A 14,838-nucleotide genomic window follows, 5' to 3' on the forward strand; every position below is an offset into this window, starting at 1 on the left:
CCAAGAAGAATCTGCACAAGTTGCCCAGATGGGCACTTTCTCGTCCATGTTGATCCACTTCGGTCCTTGTTTTTCTTTTGAGCTTTTTGGGACTCACACAGCTGATGAAGGGGTTGGAAAATATCAAAAGGATATTTCTGTCTTGCTTGCAAAGATCAGAGAGATCAGAGAAATGAGCCAAATAAGTTCAGAAGAAAGAGAAAGAATGATAGAAGAAAAGATTAGAAAAAAAAAATGAAAGAGGCCAGGCGGTGGTACACCCAGTTAAGCGCACATATTATCAAGCTTAAGGACCCAGGTTCAAGCCCCTACTTCCCACCTGCAGAGGGGACACTTCATGAGCAGTGAAGCAGGTCTGCAGGTACCGAGTCTTTCTCTCTCCCTCCCCATTTCCCAACTCCTCTCAATTTCCCTCTGTCCTGTCAAATAATAACTTTATAAAAAGAGAAAGAGAAATGAAAAAAAAAGAAAGAAAGAAAATGAAATGAAGGGAAATGAAAGAGAAGAATTCAGGCTAATCCATCAGGGAGTCTGCTGAAACAAAAGGATAATTTCCTCCAATGACTTAAGTAGCTTCATGAAAGCTTAGGTCCTTCACAAAGCGAGCCATCCACAGGGGCTTTAAGTCGCCTAATCTTTTAAATAGCCAGCAGTTTGATAGCGGTATTTATCTGTCTGTTAACAAGAGGCACACACATACTCTGTGAGAGCTGTGGTGTCACTGGAATCCTTTCCTCAGGAATGGCACCCCTGGAAGTTCCAGAAAGACACGTATTCCTGGTGACAAAGTTAAAGGCAGCATTCTCACCCAGTGAAGTGGGGGACTTGGATAATGTCCTGCTTTACCATGTGCATTGGCCCCCAGCACATTGAAGGAACCTTCAGTGCTATGGGCTCTTTCACTCTCTTAGTCTCTCCCTGTTTCTATCTAAAAAATAATGATGATGATGATGGTGGTGATAAATAAGACCAGAATTCTATGTTACATTCCTGGTATTTACAGATGTATCACCTACAACTGACCATTAATTTGGGTGGTTTTATTGCACAAAAATAATCCTTTTTGTAAGTACCGGCTCATTTATTCAACATAGACCAAATCAGTGCCTGCACCTTGATAAATTGAGAACACACAGAGCTCATGTCTCCCAAGGAGTCTGAATCTAAGCAGAGACAATCCACGCACATCCATAAGCAAATATATGTACTGAAGTCCCACATCACATTGCAATGGGTGCTGTGAAGAAAGCCAGGAGGATGTAGTCCTAAACTGGACCGGAAGGAGGAAGTAGAGTCAGCTATGTAGAGGAAGGAAGAATCAACTCTGTTGTCTTCAGTCAAGTGCTGAACTATGGGAGAGGGGCTCTCTTTCATCTTTATCGCCCTGTGTCCAGCCCAGTGATTAGCACACAGAAGAGAGTTCACTGTGTGGCTCCAAGTTTCAGCTCCACTCATCACAGATTCTGTCTCTAGAGGCTGAGGTTCCTCCATTTAGCATGGATTGATGGCACTAACTGTCCAAGTACTACAGCTCAGATTCCAAAATGGCCTCCTCCCACCCCATTCCATCTCCAAGATGCTGCCCCACAGTTCAGCAGCTAAAGGATAATGAGTCCCTAGCATGGTGGAAGCTAAAACCATGCAAAACCAGTTCTAGCACTTCCACCTGTGCCCATTCTAGTTCACAAGCATGAGAGCTACGTTGGCTCTTAAATATTCCAGGAATAACCCTTGCTGCAAGAATGGAGAGGAAGTGCATACCCATCTGGATTAGAAACAGCCACCTGCTTTACTGGAACCGACTAAGATTTAGACAATATTAGTACTGAGTACTGCCATCAAATAGCACCTCCCCACTCGGTCCCCAATTCGGAAAGAGAGTGGTGGAAAAATCCAACGAGCATTGTCCATACCTTTTAATGTTATTTGCCCTAAAATGTGTAAGATAGGTCACTCTGTGATATCTGGCACCAGCTGCAAGGAGACAGATACCTGCACTATCTCTACACGTTTGATGTGGGGCGAGGAGAGTCATGTCAGTCACTTGGAAGTGATCTGCTCTCCTCTCCTCGGAGCTGGGCCTAAAATTCCTGTGCCTGTGATAAATCGAACAAGCTGTGAAACCCTTTGTGGCAACAGGGAGACACAGGAAGAGGTAAAGGTCTATTTCATTCTACTATATCCCCATTCAACTGCAGGTTCAACATGACACTGTAACTACAAAATAATAGAAATACTTATTTTTAAGCATTCGAGATCTAATTCAGAACGCTATTTTAAGCATCTACGGAAATCTAGTCACCACAAACATCATCTCACTGTGACTAAATGCTGCTGCCCTGAAGTCTGACTTCTTTTCTTGATTTGAAAGAGGTCCTTACACACTGCTCCTTTCTGCCCTGACTCCCAGTCACCAGCTTCCTACTCACTCAGACAACCACGGACCTGCTGAACCTCTCTCTCTCTCTCTCTCTCTCTCTCTCTCTCTCTCTCTCTCTCTCTCTCCAGTCGCCTTTCCTCTTTCTCCCTATTGGAAAGAAAACCTTCTTTTTCCTTACATGTGGTTTAGTTGCACTCCATTCTTGCTTACTGTTTCAGCGGGAAAGTAAAGAGCAAAACCCCAACAAAAGCCACTGGGTCCTGAGCATAAAGTATTTCTCCTGGAGGCACATTTATTTCCTACCTGAAAATACAGAACTGGTTTTCTCTCTGGTTTTGTGGGAGTGCTGTGCCTTTAAGACCAGAGGTCTTTGTCAGGAGCAGGGCTGAGTCATCCAGTGGCGCTCAGACTAAGATATGACTACTATTAGTAGCATCAGAGATGCTTTGATTGTACTTATTTTGCCTTCGCTGTTCCCACTTCCTTTCCTTCTCTCCTGCCTAGTCCTCTCTCTGCTCAGGAGATTTCTTATTCCAGATAGTTCATTTCCATGCAGCTCATCTTAGCAGGTAGCAGGATGTCTGTGAAAGCACTTTGGAACAAGAAAGGTGGTGTACAGCTATAAGTGATCCTTATACATCACTCACTTAACTGGGATGGAGGTGGGGATGGTGAGAACAAAGAAGATGAGAAGTCTTGACCCTGACACTCACCAGTTGGGGTTTAATAGGGGAAACAGAAAACACTAAAGAAAAATGTGATGACCTCAGCAAGAATGACAGAACAGGCGTCAGAGAGGTGCTCTTCCGGCAGTGGTGGTGCACAAGGACCCAGGTTTGAGTGCCCAGTTCCCACCTTCAGAAGGAAAGCTTTGCAAGTGGTGAAGCAGTGCTTCAGGTGTCTCTCTTCCTCTCTATCTCCCCATTCCCTCTTGATATCTGTCTCTATACAATAAGTAAATAAAGATAAAAAAAATTTTAAGTGGTCTTCCCAGCCTACTAGAGTAGGGAATGCTTTTATGAATCTAGAAGAGATAAGAGACTTTCTACTGGAGGAAATGTTAAGGGTTTTGTAAAACACGAGATAGATAGTGTACTTCTTGCTCAAGGATTTGCATGATATGAAAGAAGTTGGTTCTTTCCAGAAAATGAAGGAAATCCATCCAATCAGTGATATCCCCTAGACAGAAAAGTTAAGTGAGAAGCCTATTCACTTAGGCAGATGTCTACTCCTCCATGATGTTAAGTGTCCCAGTTATATCTCTCATCTGAAAGATGACACCTACAATCCTTGGATTAAAATGGTAGAAATTCACCCTGTAAACAGAAATGATACATATCCCCTTCTTGTTGAGGACTTGAGGAAAATAAGGGTTTTCCTGAGGCACAGAGAACAGCCCTGGAGTGAGAGGCTGTGAGGTGAAATTCTTTTTCTAGCCAAAGTGCAAACAGCTCTTACAAAGAAAGGTGCATTTAGAAGGAATGTGGTCCCCATATATCACCTGCGATTAGCTTTTGGGCAACTTCCATGGACAGGAAGGCTTCCATTCAGAGCAGACAATTCATCTGATTATCTTATGGGCCTTGGGTCATCCCAGAGGATGGGAACAATGTGCCTCAGACCCGTGGAGGAAACTCAATCCACCAACTCAGGTGTGCAGTGAAGCGTTTGTAGAGCTATTGAAAGTGCTGTTTACTCTTGTCGGGTTGTGGCTTTTTTCCCCCCATCTTTTTTGTTCTTTTTAGGATGGAGATAGATAACATTATGTCTTTTACTAGAATTTACATCTTGGCGGGTTTTTTGTTTTGTTTTGTTTTGTTTTTCTGTTTGGAGCTTTTACCAGGTCAGTATTCAAAGACCAACACAAACCCCCTATTTACTTTCTGCCCTCGAAGATGCTATCTGCCAGCTGCTGAACACTTCCTAGAAAAGCTTCCCTTCCCTTGCCCTAACAGGTCTCTTTAGTTTGGCTACAAAGGCTGTTTACTTCTGACACTTAGCATGATGTTCAAACCTTTTACCAGTCCTGAACACACACAGTCACACTCCCCTACAAGGGCACTGGACATTCCTGGGTGCATTCAATGATTCCTCCCCCATCCACCTTGCTTTGGGGCTTAGATCATTGCAGAGAACCAGATCTTTGATACACTGCTGTGTTTTTTCTAATGGAGGGACCCATATTCAAAGATGAGAGCAGACATTAAATTAGCCCAGACATTGAAGAAAACAAAAAAAGGATGAATGAATGGATGAGTAAGCTTAGAATCGCTGCAAAGTTTCAGCCTCTTTAGGCTGAAACTAAAATCAACCTCTTAGATTATGATCATCAAATTAAAACTGCATTTTTTTCATCTTTCACACTCATCAGAAATCACCACAGCTTTGCATATTTCTAACATATTTTTTCACTGAGCAGTTGAGAAATGGAAGCTACAGAAGGAAATACTCTCTGCATCGATCTCAAAGTAAATGTAGCAGCCAAGATGCATAAAGGAACTAGTGAATGTAACAGATCTCCAGGAGATGTACAAGAGGGAGCAAGAGGTGGACGGTTTACAGCTTTCCCACATAGGCAACCCAGACAGCTCACCCTGCACAGCACAAATCTCCCTGCATGTGAAGCCCTGGGTTCAATCCCAGCTGCACCTGGGAGCACCACAGATGACACTGATAATGTCCATGGATAGCTGAGCTGTACCATGGCATTTCTCCTCTCTGTGCCTGTCTTTCACTCCTCTCTCTAAAAATAATAAATAAGGATGGACCGGGTAGTGGTGCACCTGGTTGATGGCACATGTTACACAAGGATCTGGCTAACCCCACCTACAGGGGAAGAGGTCTGTGAGTGGTGAAACAGTGTTGCAGGTGTCGCTCTCTCTCCCTCTCTATCACCCCTTCCCGCTCAAGTTCTGGCTGTCTCTATCCAATAAATAAATAAAGATAAAAATATAAATAAATAAATGAAAAACTGGGCATGGGAGGCCTATTCAATTGTATCACGTATAAACAAGGGCCTGGGTTCATTCTCCAGTGATTTAAGTAAATAAAAACAAAAGTCAGAACTACAATTAAACATATTCAGTTGGCTAATTACTGCTGAAATTTTCTCTGTCTGCAGAAAAAAAGAAAGAAAACCTAGGAGACAGATAACCAGGGTACCATTATTATGACCAAGCTACATTTACAGAGAAAGAAGACTCATTATTATTCTCTGTGGGGTGAAGGGGAAAGGTTCGAAAAAGAGAAACCCTATGACATCCACCCACACAGAAAATGTTGAACTTCTTTCCATGGAATTATTAACTTAAAGAAAAGAGCAGGCCCTGGGGGACTTCCATCTTGAAGCTTTTTCTGAAAGGGAAATGCCCAGAAGGATAGCCAAGAAGGAAGACACTCGTAAATGGATTTCTGTGGAATCCAGACACCAGCTGTGCCCGCAAGAGTTGTACTTTCTGTCCAGGACACCAGGAAGATCACTTTCTCTCCATGAGACACAAATCTGCTCCCCTATTTCTGCACCCACCTCTGCTCAAAACACGAACACTCTTGGCATCCATCAAGGATCTCAGATTTTAGATGACCATTTTAGCTGCCCTGCTCAAAATCTTTTATCCCTGGTGGGTAGAACCCCAGCACCAGACTCACTTGAGGACACTGGTTAGGTTACTCTGCAGCTCAGTTCCTTCAGCCCAGAATAAATCTCCAACTTTCTCTTTCTAAACTCTCACAAAATAGAGACGGGGGAAACCTCAATGGAATGCTAATGAACTCTCCTTATACGCCATTCCTTCAGATTTCTTTTTTCCTTCAAAGAGAAGTTATAAAAGTATCTGTGCAGAGTGACATGAAGAATACTGGATTTGACATCCATGGCTTTCCCTTTACATGACATTTGCTGCAGACTGGGGGTAAGGGTCTGGGTGCCACCCACCATTTGGTGATGTGTTTATGTCAGGTCGCCTGTATGTCTCGGGGTCAAGGCAAAGTAGGGAGCCTAGAAAAAGAAACCAACCACAGGGTGTATATATTTTGTTATTCAATTTCATTATTGGAGGATTAATGGTTTACAGTCAGCCATAAAATATAATAGTTTGTACATGCATAACATTTCCAGGTAACAGTACAACCCCCACTAGGCCCTCCTCTGCCCTCATATTTCAGGACCTGAACCCTTCCCGTCCCCCACACCCCAGAGTCTTCTACTTTGGTGCAATACACCAGCTCCAGTCCAAGTTCTGCTTAGAGTTTCCCCTCTGATCTTGTTTTTCAACTTCTGTCTATGACTGAGAACATCCCATATTTATCCTTTTGTTTTTGACTTATCTCATTTAACATGATATCTTTGAGCTCTATCCAAGATGGGATAAAGCAGGTGAATTCACCATGAACCTGAGACTTTGGAGCCTCAGGAATAAGAGTCTGTTTGCATAATCATTATGCCATCTAACCCTGTTCACACTTGTCAGTTTTCCACGTAACAGTTCAACCCCTCTCTAGGTCCTCCTCCACCGTCATGTTCCAGAAGCTGAGCCTCCCCCTCTACTCCAGAGTCCTTTACTTTGGTGCAATACACCAGACCCAGACCAAGTTCTACTTTGTGTTTATTGTTTAACTTTTTTTTTTTTGTATGTGGATTCGTTTCATTGAAGGTGCCTTTAAAATTTATAGGGAAAAGAATTCTGCCAATATTTTCCTCCAAGTATTTGATAGTTTCTGGCCTAACATCCAACAGGTGTTGAACTTCTCCACTATTAGTGTGTTGCTGTTAATATGTTGCTGTTGTTATTTCAGACGATGTTTGATGTATTTAGATGGCCTCTCTTTGGGGATATAGATGGTAATAATTGTTTTTAAAATATTTTATTTACTTATTAATGAGAAAGATAGGAGGAGAGAAAGAGCCAGACATCACTCTGGTATATGTGCTGCCAGGGATTGAACTCAGGACCTTATGCTTGAGAGTCCAGTGCTTTATCCACTGCACCATCTCCCAGACCACATTAATAATTGTTTAAGTCCTCTTGATTGATCCTCTGAGAATAAAGTAATGCCCACCCCTATTTTTTTAAAGTTTATTTATTTTAATATCTATTGTGTAGGACTGAGAATAGCTGTTTATGCCTTTTTTTTTTTTTGGTCCATTGGCTTGTATGGTAGTTTTCCATCCTTTCACTTTGAGTCTGTTTGTCTTGTTGAGTTAGGTAGAAATCAAGCAGACAACATATGGGTGGGTTGTGTTTTCTGAACTATCTTCCTATTTTGTGCCTTCTAATAGGTGAATCTAGGCCATTGACATTTATTGATATTATAGAATGAAGATATTTTAATGCCACTATTCTAAACTTTTAGAGTGTTCTGATATATGGCATGTTTATGATGATGTGATTGTTTATAAGAGACTTTTCAGAATTTCTTGCAGGGCAGGCTTGGTGATAGTTGATTCCTTGCTTCTTGTCTAAGAAGGTTTTTAGCCTCCATCTAGTTTGAATGACAGTCCTGCAGTTTATAGTAGTCATGGCTGAAAGCCTTTCTCATTGAGAGCTTGATATATATCTTGCCATTCTCTTCTAGCCTTTAGTGTCTGTGTGGAGAAGTCTGCTGCTAATCTTATGGATTTTCCTTCATAGGTGGCTCTTTGTTTTTCTTTTGTAGCCTTCAGAATCCTTTCTTTATCATTATTCCCTTTCGTTATAAATTTGTTGTGTCTTGGTGTCTTTAAGTCTGGGATAATTCTGCTTGGGACCCTCTGGGCTTCTTGAACCTTTATGTCTTTTATCTTGTCTGGAGTAGAGAAGTTCTCAGCTATTATGTCCTGTAGAATGCTTTCTTCCCCTCACTCTTTTTCTTCCTCTGGCAAGCCAATAATGCATATATTACTTATTTTGAAGTCATCACATATGTCCCTGTTGTTTTAGGTTTCTCTTAATCTCTTTTTGAGATCTCTTACTTCTTAGTTTTCTCTAATTCATCCTCAATCTTGATAATTCTGTTTTCTGCCTCATTTATTCTATTTTCTCTTCCCTCCCCTCATTTATTCTATTCTCTCTTTCCTCTTTTCTGTATCTCAGCTATTTTGTTGTCCTGTTCTGATACTGTATTAGCTTGTTCAGCTAGTTGTGCTCTTAGCTCAGGTATTTCAGATTTCAGCTCTCTAATTACCTCCAGTTAGTTAGGGTTTTCTTTCAGAGTTTCATTTGTTGTTTTCCCATTTCTGATGATATTATTTTCAAACTCTTTCCTCACTCCTGTGACTAATATCTCAATTAGTGTTTGGATCTTTTCCTCAAAACCCTTGAAGAAGGGTTTACCTGGGATTTTGCCCTGGTTTATTTCTCCAATGTTTCTTCTTGGTTAAACCATTGTAAATGGTGTCTGTCTTGGTATCTCATTGTATATGAGGTCCCTCTCTCAGTACTATTCACACTTGCCTGGACTGACTTGTGTTTAAGTAAAAGAGTTCACAGTTATGGAAATTAAAATTTGTTTCAATGTGTCTCAGTCCCTGAGGTGAAGCAACTTGGATGTTGAACCCTCTTTTGTTCTTTAGCTTCGCTGTAAGCTATGGGAGCCTGTGGACTTTTAACTATAAATAGGTATTTTGGCTTAACTACACACTCCTAACCTAGAGATAAACCAGGGTCAGGGAGAGATAGCACAGTGGTTTTGCAAAGAGACTCCCACACCCCAAGGGTCCAAAGCCCCAGGCCCAATTCGGCTTCTTTTGACAGCAGTCAGAGTCAAGAAGGGCAGCAGTCCTTGACCCTGTGAGTTTCTAAACAAATCCTGTTTGTACTCCGTGGGTTTCTGAGGCAAGTATTCAATGTGTCTCCAAATTCAATTTGGAAAGGCTGTCACTGTAAAGCCCCACTTCCAAACCACTGGGAGTGTTGTCTTTTCCTGAGTTGCCTGATCAGGTCTCTGCCCCCGATGTCAGCACAGGGCCTCCCCACTGCTGCTCCAGCCTCCAGGGACAGTAGCACTGGAGACTCACAGTTGCATTTGGTGAGTCTTAGGGGATCCTCTCCTCCTTTCAGCAGTTTATTTGTTAATAAAACTCAGACCAGAGGTGGTGCCTCAAATGGCAAACTGCGGGACTGTTACCAACTGCTCTGCAATATACTCTCAACCTCAGCCTAGATCCTCCTCCACCATCAGGCTCCAGGATGTGAACCCCCCCTCCACCCCAAAGGTCTTTATTTTGGTTCATTACACCAAGCCCAGTTCAAGTTCTACTTATTCCTCAGCTTCTGTCCATGAATGAGGTCATCTTATATTCATCTTTCTCTTTCTGGTTTATCTCACATAACATGATTATTTCCAGCTCCATCCAAGATGAGGTAAAGAAGGTGACTTCATAACTTTTTAAATAGCTGAGTAGTATCTCATGGTGTAAATATATCACAACTTTCTTAGCCACTTACCTACTGTTGGACACCTAACTGACTTCCAAGTTTTGGCTACTAGAAATTGTGCTGTTATGAACGTAGCTCTACACAGATCTTGTAATGTGTATCAGGACCTATGAATACAAAAGTATGTAACAATTGATCATGTATATCTATCTCAGTTAACATGTAACCACATGGTGAAGTTTACAGCCTTAGGAAAGAAACATACTAATCTTAAATAAAATTTTATGCAAGCAACTGCTACAGAAATCCAAGTCAAGTATTTTGGAACAAATTGGAAAAGGAACAAATTGCTACCTGGATGAAGCACAGAGGACCCTGGCATCCATGGGAGATGACATTTGAATTAATCCATGTGCAGGACAGGATAGCAATGGGAGAAAGCACTGTCTAAGAGGGAATAAGCATTTGCAAATATCTGGGAACTAAAGAAGAACAATATTGTGTTTGTGTGTCGAGAATAATATTTTGAAGGACTGAAAGCAGACCAGTAGAGCTGAAGCACAAAATGAGGGTGTATGTGACGTCCAGGAGGCCAGGGAAAGTCGGTGTCCCCACTCTGGAGATTCTCACTGTACTAACAGTGAGATCTTTGTGGCTGCTGTGTGGAAACTCTTATAAGGTGACAATTGCGGTTGTCCTAACTGAACATTCACTTGAGACAATGGAGACATAGGGAGAGGCATATTTTGGAAGACATTTGGACGATAGTATTATAGATGGCTTAGTGGTATGAAATGAGAGAAAGAGGATATTGTCAGTGAAGGTTCCTTTGTGTCTGGTGTAGAAACATGTTGACTTCTCACAAATACAGAGAAGACAGAAAAAGCAGCAGGTAGCTGGGGTTGGGGTTGGTTTGAGATATTTGTTAGGCTTGCTTTGAAATGGTGTGTTTGGGATTCCTGTGATATGTATCAGGGGAGAAGTCAGGCAAGCAATAGTAAAGTTGTTCTGTGCTGCAGAAGACAGACTTCAGCTGAACATATCCAATGGATATTCACAGGTAGATAGACGATAGGTAATGATACAGGCTCAGATAAAATTGCGTAGGTAAAATATACACTGAGATAAATAAGAGAATGAAAAATGCTATGTGATATCATGTGTAGGTGAAAAATTAAAAAAACTGAACTCATAGGAACAGTGGTTGCCAGGATGGAGGAAGGAGAAAGGTGTTAGTCAAAGAGAACAAAACTGGTTTTAAGATGAGTGATTTCTGTGAATATAACATATAGGATGGTGACTACAGTTAATACTATATTCTGTACTTGAAGACTCCAAAAAGACTGGCTTAAATCTTCTCCCCAAAGACACACAATAATTATGTGAAGGGATGAATGTGAACTAACCTTACAATCTTTTTGTAATCTATACATGTATACAATCATTATGATTATGTGTATACATACATACTACATATATATGACATGCTATGTGTATGGAAATAATATCTCAATAAAATTAGGGGTAGGAAGAAAAGAATCTGAGACAGGATCTTCAGAAAAATTATCTATTCAAGTATAGGAGGAGGAGCATCTTATAAAGAAGTAAGAAGAAAGACTAGGAGAGTTGTGGGAAACAAACAAACAACAACAACAACAAAAATGTTAGCTGTGGTGCTCAGGCAAAAAAACAGTAAAGCCACGGGCCCCATGGAATATGCCTAAAATAGACTTCCTAGCTTCTTCCAACATGAAGACCCCAAATTTCTTTTTTTTTATTTAATTTTATTTATTTATTCCCTTTTGTTGCCCTTGTTGTTTCATTGTTGTAGTTATTATTGTTGTTGTCGTTGTTGGATAGGACAGAGAGAAATGGAGAGAGGAGGGGAAGACAGAGAGGAGGAGAGAAAGATAGACACCTGCAGACCTGCTTCACCGCCTGTGCTTCACTCCCCTGCAGGTGGGGAGCCGGGGTTCGAACAGGGATCCTTATGCCGGTCCTTGTGCTTTGCGCCACCTGCGCTTAACCCGCTGCGCTACAGCCCGACTCCCAAAGACCCCAAATTTCATCTGCTACATTCTTAACTTTAGGTTCCTGGTTATTAAACAATTTGTTCTGCTTTTTATCTTAATGTTTTTCAGCCTCCAAGCTGCAGATGCTTCCATAAAGCCAACCTGACCTACCTGGGCAGAAGACATCAATAATGTATCTTGAAATCTCACTTCCCCAGAGCCCTGCCCCACTAAAGAAACAGGCGGGGGTTATAGATCAACCTGCCAACAACCATGACCAGTGGAGAAGCAATGACAAGAAGCCAGACCTTCTACCTTCTGCATCCCATAATGATCCTGGATCCATACTCCCAGAAGGATGAAAAATAGAGAAGCTTCCAATGGAGAAGATGGGATATGGAACTCTGGTGGTGGGAATTTTGTGGAATTTTACCCCTCTTATCTCACAATACTGTCAATCTTATTAAATCAGTAATAAATAAAACAAGGAAATGTTTTCAGAAAGAAGAGGTACTTGAGACCCCCACTTCCACAATAGAACTCTAGAAAGAATCATAATTTGGTAAGCAGTGTGAACCAAAGCAAAGAAAACTCAGCAGAATTTTGTTCAGAAAAAAAGTTATTCTGCTTTATGAGCTTTAAAATTATGCTAAATTAATATCCAATCAAATGAAAAGACATTTTGGACCAAATTTTCTCTGTCTAGTTAAGCAGCCTGCAGATGCCTCCATCTCCTAAACTCTGTTCCCAAATACACAGAGATAGCTCAAGTTTTTAGGCAACAACAACAAAATCTTTCCTAGTAGATGGATAACATAACAATAAAATGCCTTTGTCCTAGATTCATGTCATAGAAGAAAATTAGTATAGAGAGAAATTGAGAGGGAAGGAGGAGATAGAGAGGGAAGGAGACAGAGAGACACCTGCAGCCCTGCTTCACCACTTGTGAAGCTTCCCCAAGTCCTCTCCTCCCACCTGGCCCTGGAGACTCTAGATTCCCTTAGGTGAGACCAGGAAAACAACTGGCAGCAGGCAGACTGCACTGCCACGCGGTTATGGGTGTGGCCATGTTGAGTCCTGGCAAAAGTGATTTGCCTGGTATGGAGAACCACTGCTAAGCCAGAAGGGAGGGACTGCCGTTACTCAAGATGGTGGCATCACGCAGGTGTGGCAAATGACATGGAGGAGCAGTTGGTTCTGGTAGAATTGTCCGGAATCATTGATTCAGACTTCCTCTCAAAATGTGAAAAGAAATGCAAGATTTTGGGGATTGATACTGAAAGGCCCATCCTGCAATTGGACAGCTATGTGTTTGCTGGGAAATATGAAGGTACGATCATGCCAGATGCTGTTGGAAACTGTGATATCTTTGAAGAAGATGTTGACCATGATGAGAGAGAGGGAGACATAATACATCCTTACTCGACCATCCAAGGAACTCCCCCTGATGCTGTGGTGCTCCCAAGTGGTGCCACAATTCCAAATCAGAGTGTCGTGCATGTGGATCTGGATGGCAATAATAAAACAATGCTGAAATATAAATGCCATACAGTAATGAAGCGCAGCGTGACAAGGACTCTTCTGACTGAAAAGAAGGAAGGGGAAGGAAACACAGGCAATGTGGAATGGCTGCAAATCAAGGTGCATCCCGTGAGTACCCATTCATTGGGGAAACTGACGATCCTTCCTAGCCGACTGAATCCACATGGATCCCAGTCACTTTCAAAGCCATTAACTGGCTACGGAAGAAGGGCAAACGCTAGAAGAAGGACAGAGTGATTTCTCCTGCAGATCCAACATGATTTGTAGCTTTGTGCATGAAAATGAAGAAGTTGTACCTGCAACCTTGGAGAAGCCTTGGGAGTTGAAACAGCCAGAGAGTCAAGGCAAAGAGAATTCCAGCCTGATTTATGATCAGGAGGAAGGACCTGACTTGGAAATGGAGGATTCTGAGTCTGTCATTGCTCTCCCTTCTTCTGAGACAGACACTTCTATTTTTATGGAAGCTCAAGACTCTGACTTAGAAATCACTCCTAGATGAAAGGTTTCTCACAGTGATTTGGCCGTGAACTTTCAGGGGTTTTATGTAGAAGAATGAACTGCATAGCTCCTACTTTCCTATTTTTTTTCCTTTATTGGGGGATTAATGTTTTGCGTTTGACAGTGAATACAGTGGTTTGTAAATGCATAACATTTCTCAGTCTTTCACATGGCAATGCAACCCCCACTAGGTCTTCTGTCATCCTTTTCCAGGACCTGAACCCTCCCTCCCCACCCCAGAGTCTTTTTCTTTGGTGTAATAAACCAACTCCAGTCCAAAAAGAAGGAGGAGGAGGAGGAGGAGGAGGAGGAGGAGGAGGAGGAGAAAAAGAAGAAGGAGGAGGAGGAGAAAGAGGAAGAGGAGAAGGAGAAGGAGAAAAAGAAGAAGAAGAAGCAGAAGAAGAACAAGGAGAAGAAGAAGAAAATTCCTTTATTTCCTCTTTGACAGTGGTGTAGAAAGTCAGTCATCACATCACCAACTGTGCACATGGCAAGGCACTGGGGCCAATCCTGCTTTCAGATGCTTGCCCTGGGCACTTCTTTTTCTTTCATTTCTTTCCTTTTCTTTTTTAGTTAGTTTGTTTACTTGTTTATTTTTGCCTCCGGGCTCATCACTAGGGCTGGGTGCCGGCAGTGCAGACCCACTGCTCCCGGCAGTCATTTTTTCCATTTTTTTATAGGATAGAGAGAAATTGAGAGAGGAGGGGGAGATAGGGAGAGAGAGATGCAACTGCAGACCTCCTTTACTGCTTAGGCAACCCCCTACAGGTGGGAAGCGGGTGCCCAAACCCCAGTCATTGCACAGGTTCTTGCTCTTGGTACTATGTGCACTTAACCAGAGGCACTGCTGCCTGGTGGATCATTTTATCACTGTGTGCAAGAAGCATTTTCATAGAAGGTCGAGTTTACCATCTACTTGCAACCCTGGACAGAAGAAGAGAGTTGATGCTAGAGAAATGACTCTTAGCTTGCAAAACTCGCCTTGAGGAGTTAAACCCAGCTCTTTTCAGCCTCTTTATGTCACCCAAAGTCATTGACATTACGGAATTTG

General features: G+C 42.1%; 1 protein-coding gene across 1 annotated transcript; it reads left to right on the top strand.

Moving 5' to 3' along the window:
- Positions 1 to 12,926: 12,926 nt before the first annotated feature.
- On the top strand, positions 12,927 to 13,837 carry LOC103114287 (general transcription factor 3C polypeptide 6-like). The gene is made up of 3 exons (XM_060190866.1): positions 12,927 to 13,127; positions 13,236 to 13,388; positions 13,522 to 13,837. Exons 1-3 carry the CDS (start codon positions 12,927 to 12,929, stop codon positions 13,786 to 13,788), a joined length of 621 nt encoding a protein of 206 aa, XP_060046849.1. The 3' UTR covers positions 13,789 to 13,837.
- The last annotated feature ends 1,001 nt before the right edge of the window (positions 13,838 to 14,838 follow it).

The sequence above is a fragment of the Erinaceus europaeus genome, chromosome 4 (assembly GCF_950295315.1).
Source record: "Erinaceus europaeus chromosome 4, mEriEur2.1, whole genome shotgun sequence".
NCBI lineage: Eukaryota > Metazoa > Chordata > Mammalia > Eulipotyphla > Erinaceidae > Erinaceus > Erinaceus europaeus.

Excerpts from the sequence above, each read along its gene's own strand:
- LOC103114287 (XM_060190866.1), top strand. The coding sequence starts at position 12,927 with ATGGAGGAGCAGTTGGTTCTGGTAGAATTGTCCGGAATCATTGATTCA. Across the intron at positions 13,128-13,235 it reads GTGATATCTTTGAAGAAGAT|AGTGTCGTGCATGTGGATCT; the intron begins GTTGACCATGAT and ends ATTCCAAATCAG. Across the intron at positions 13,389-13,521 it reads TGGAATGGCTGCAAATCAAG|AGTGATTTCTCCTGCAGATC; the intron begins GTGCATCCCGTG and ends GAAGAAGGACAG.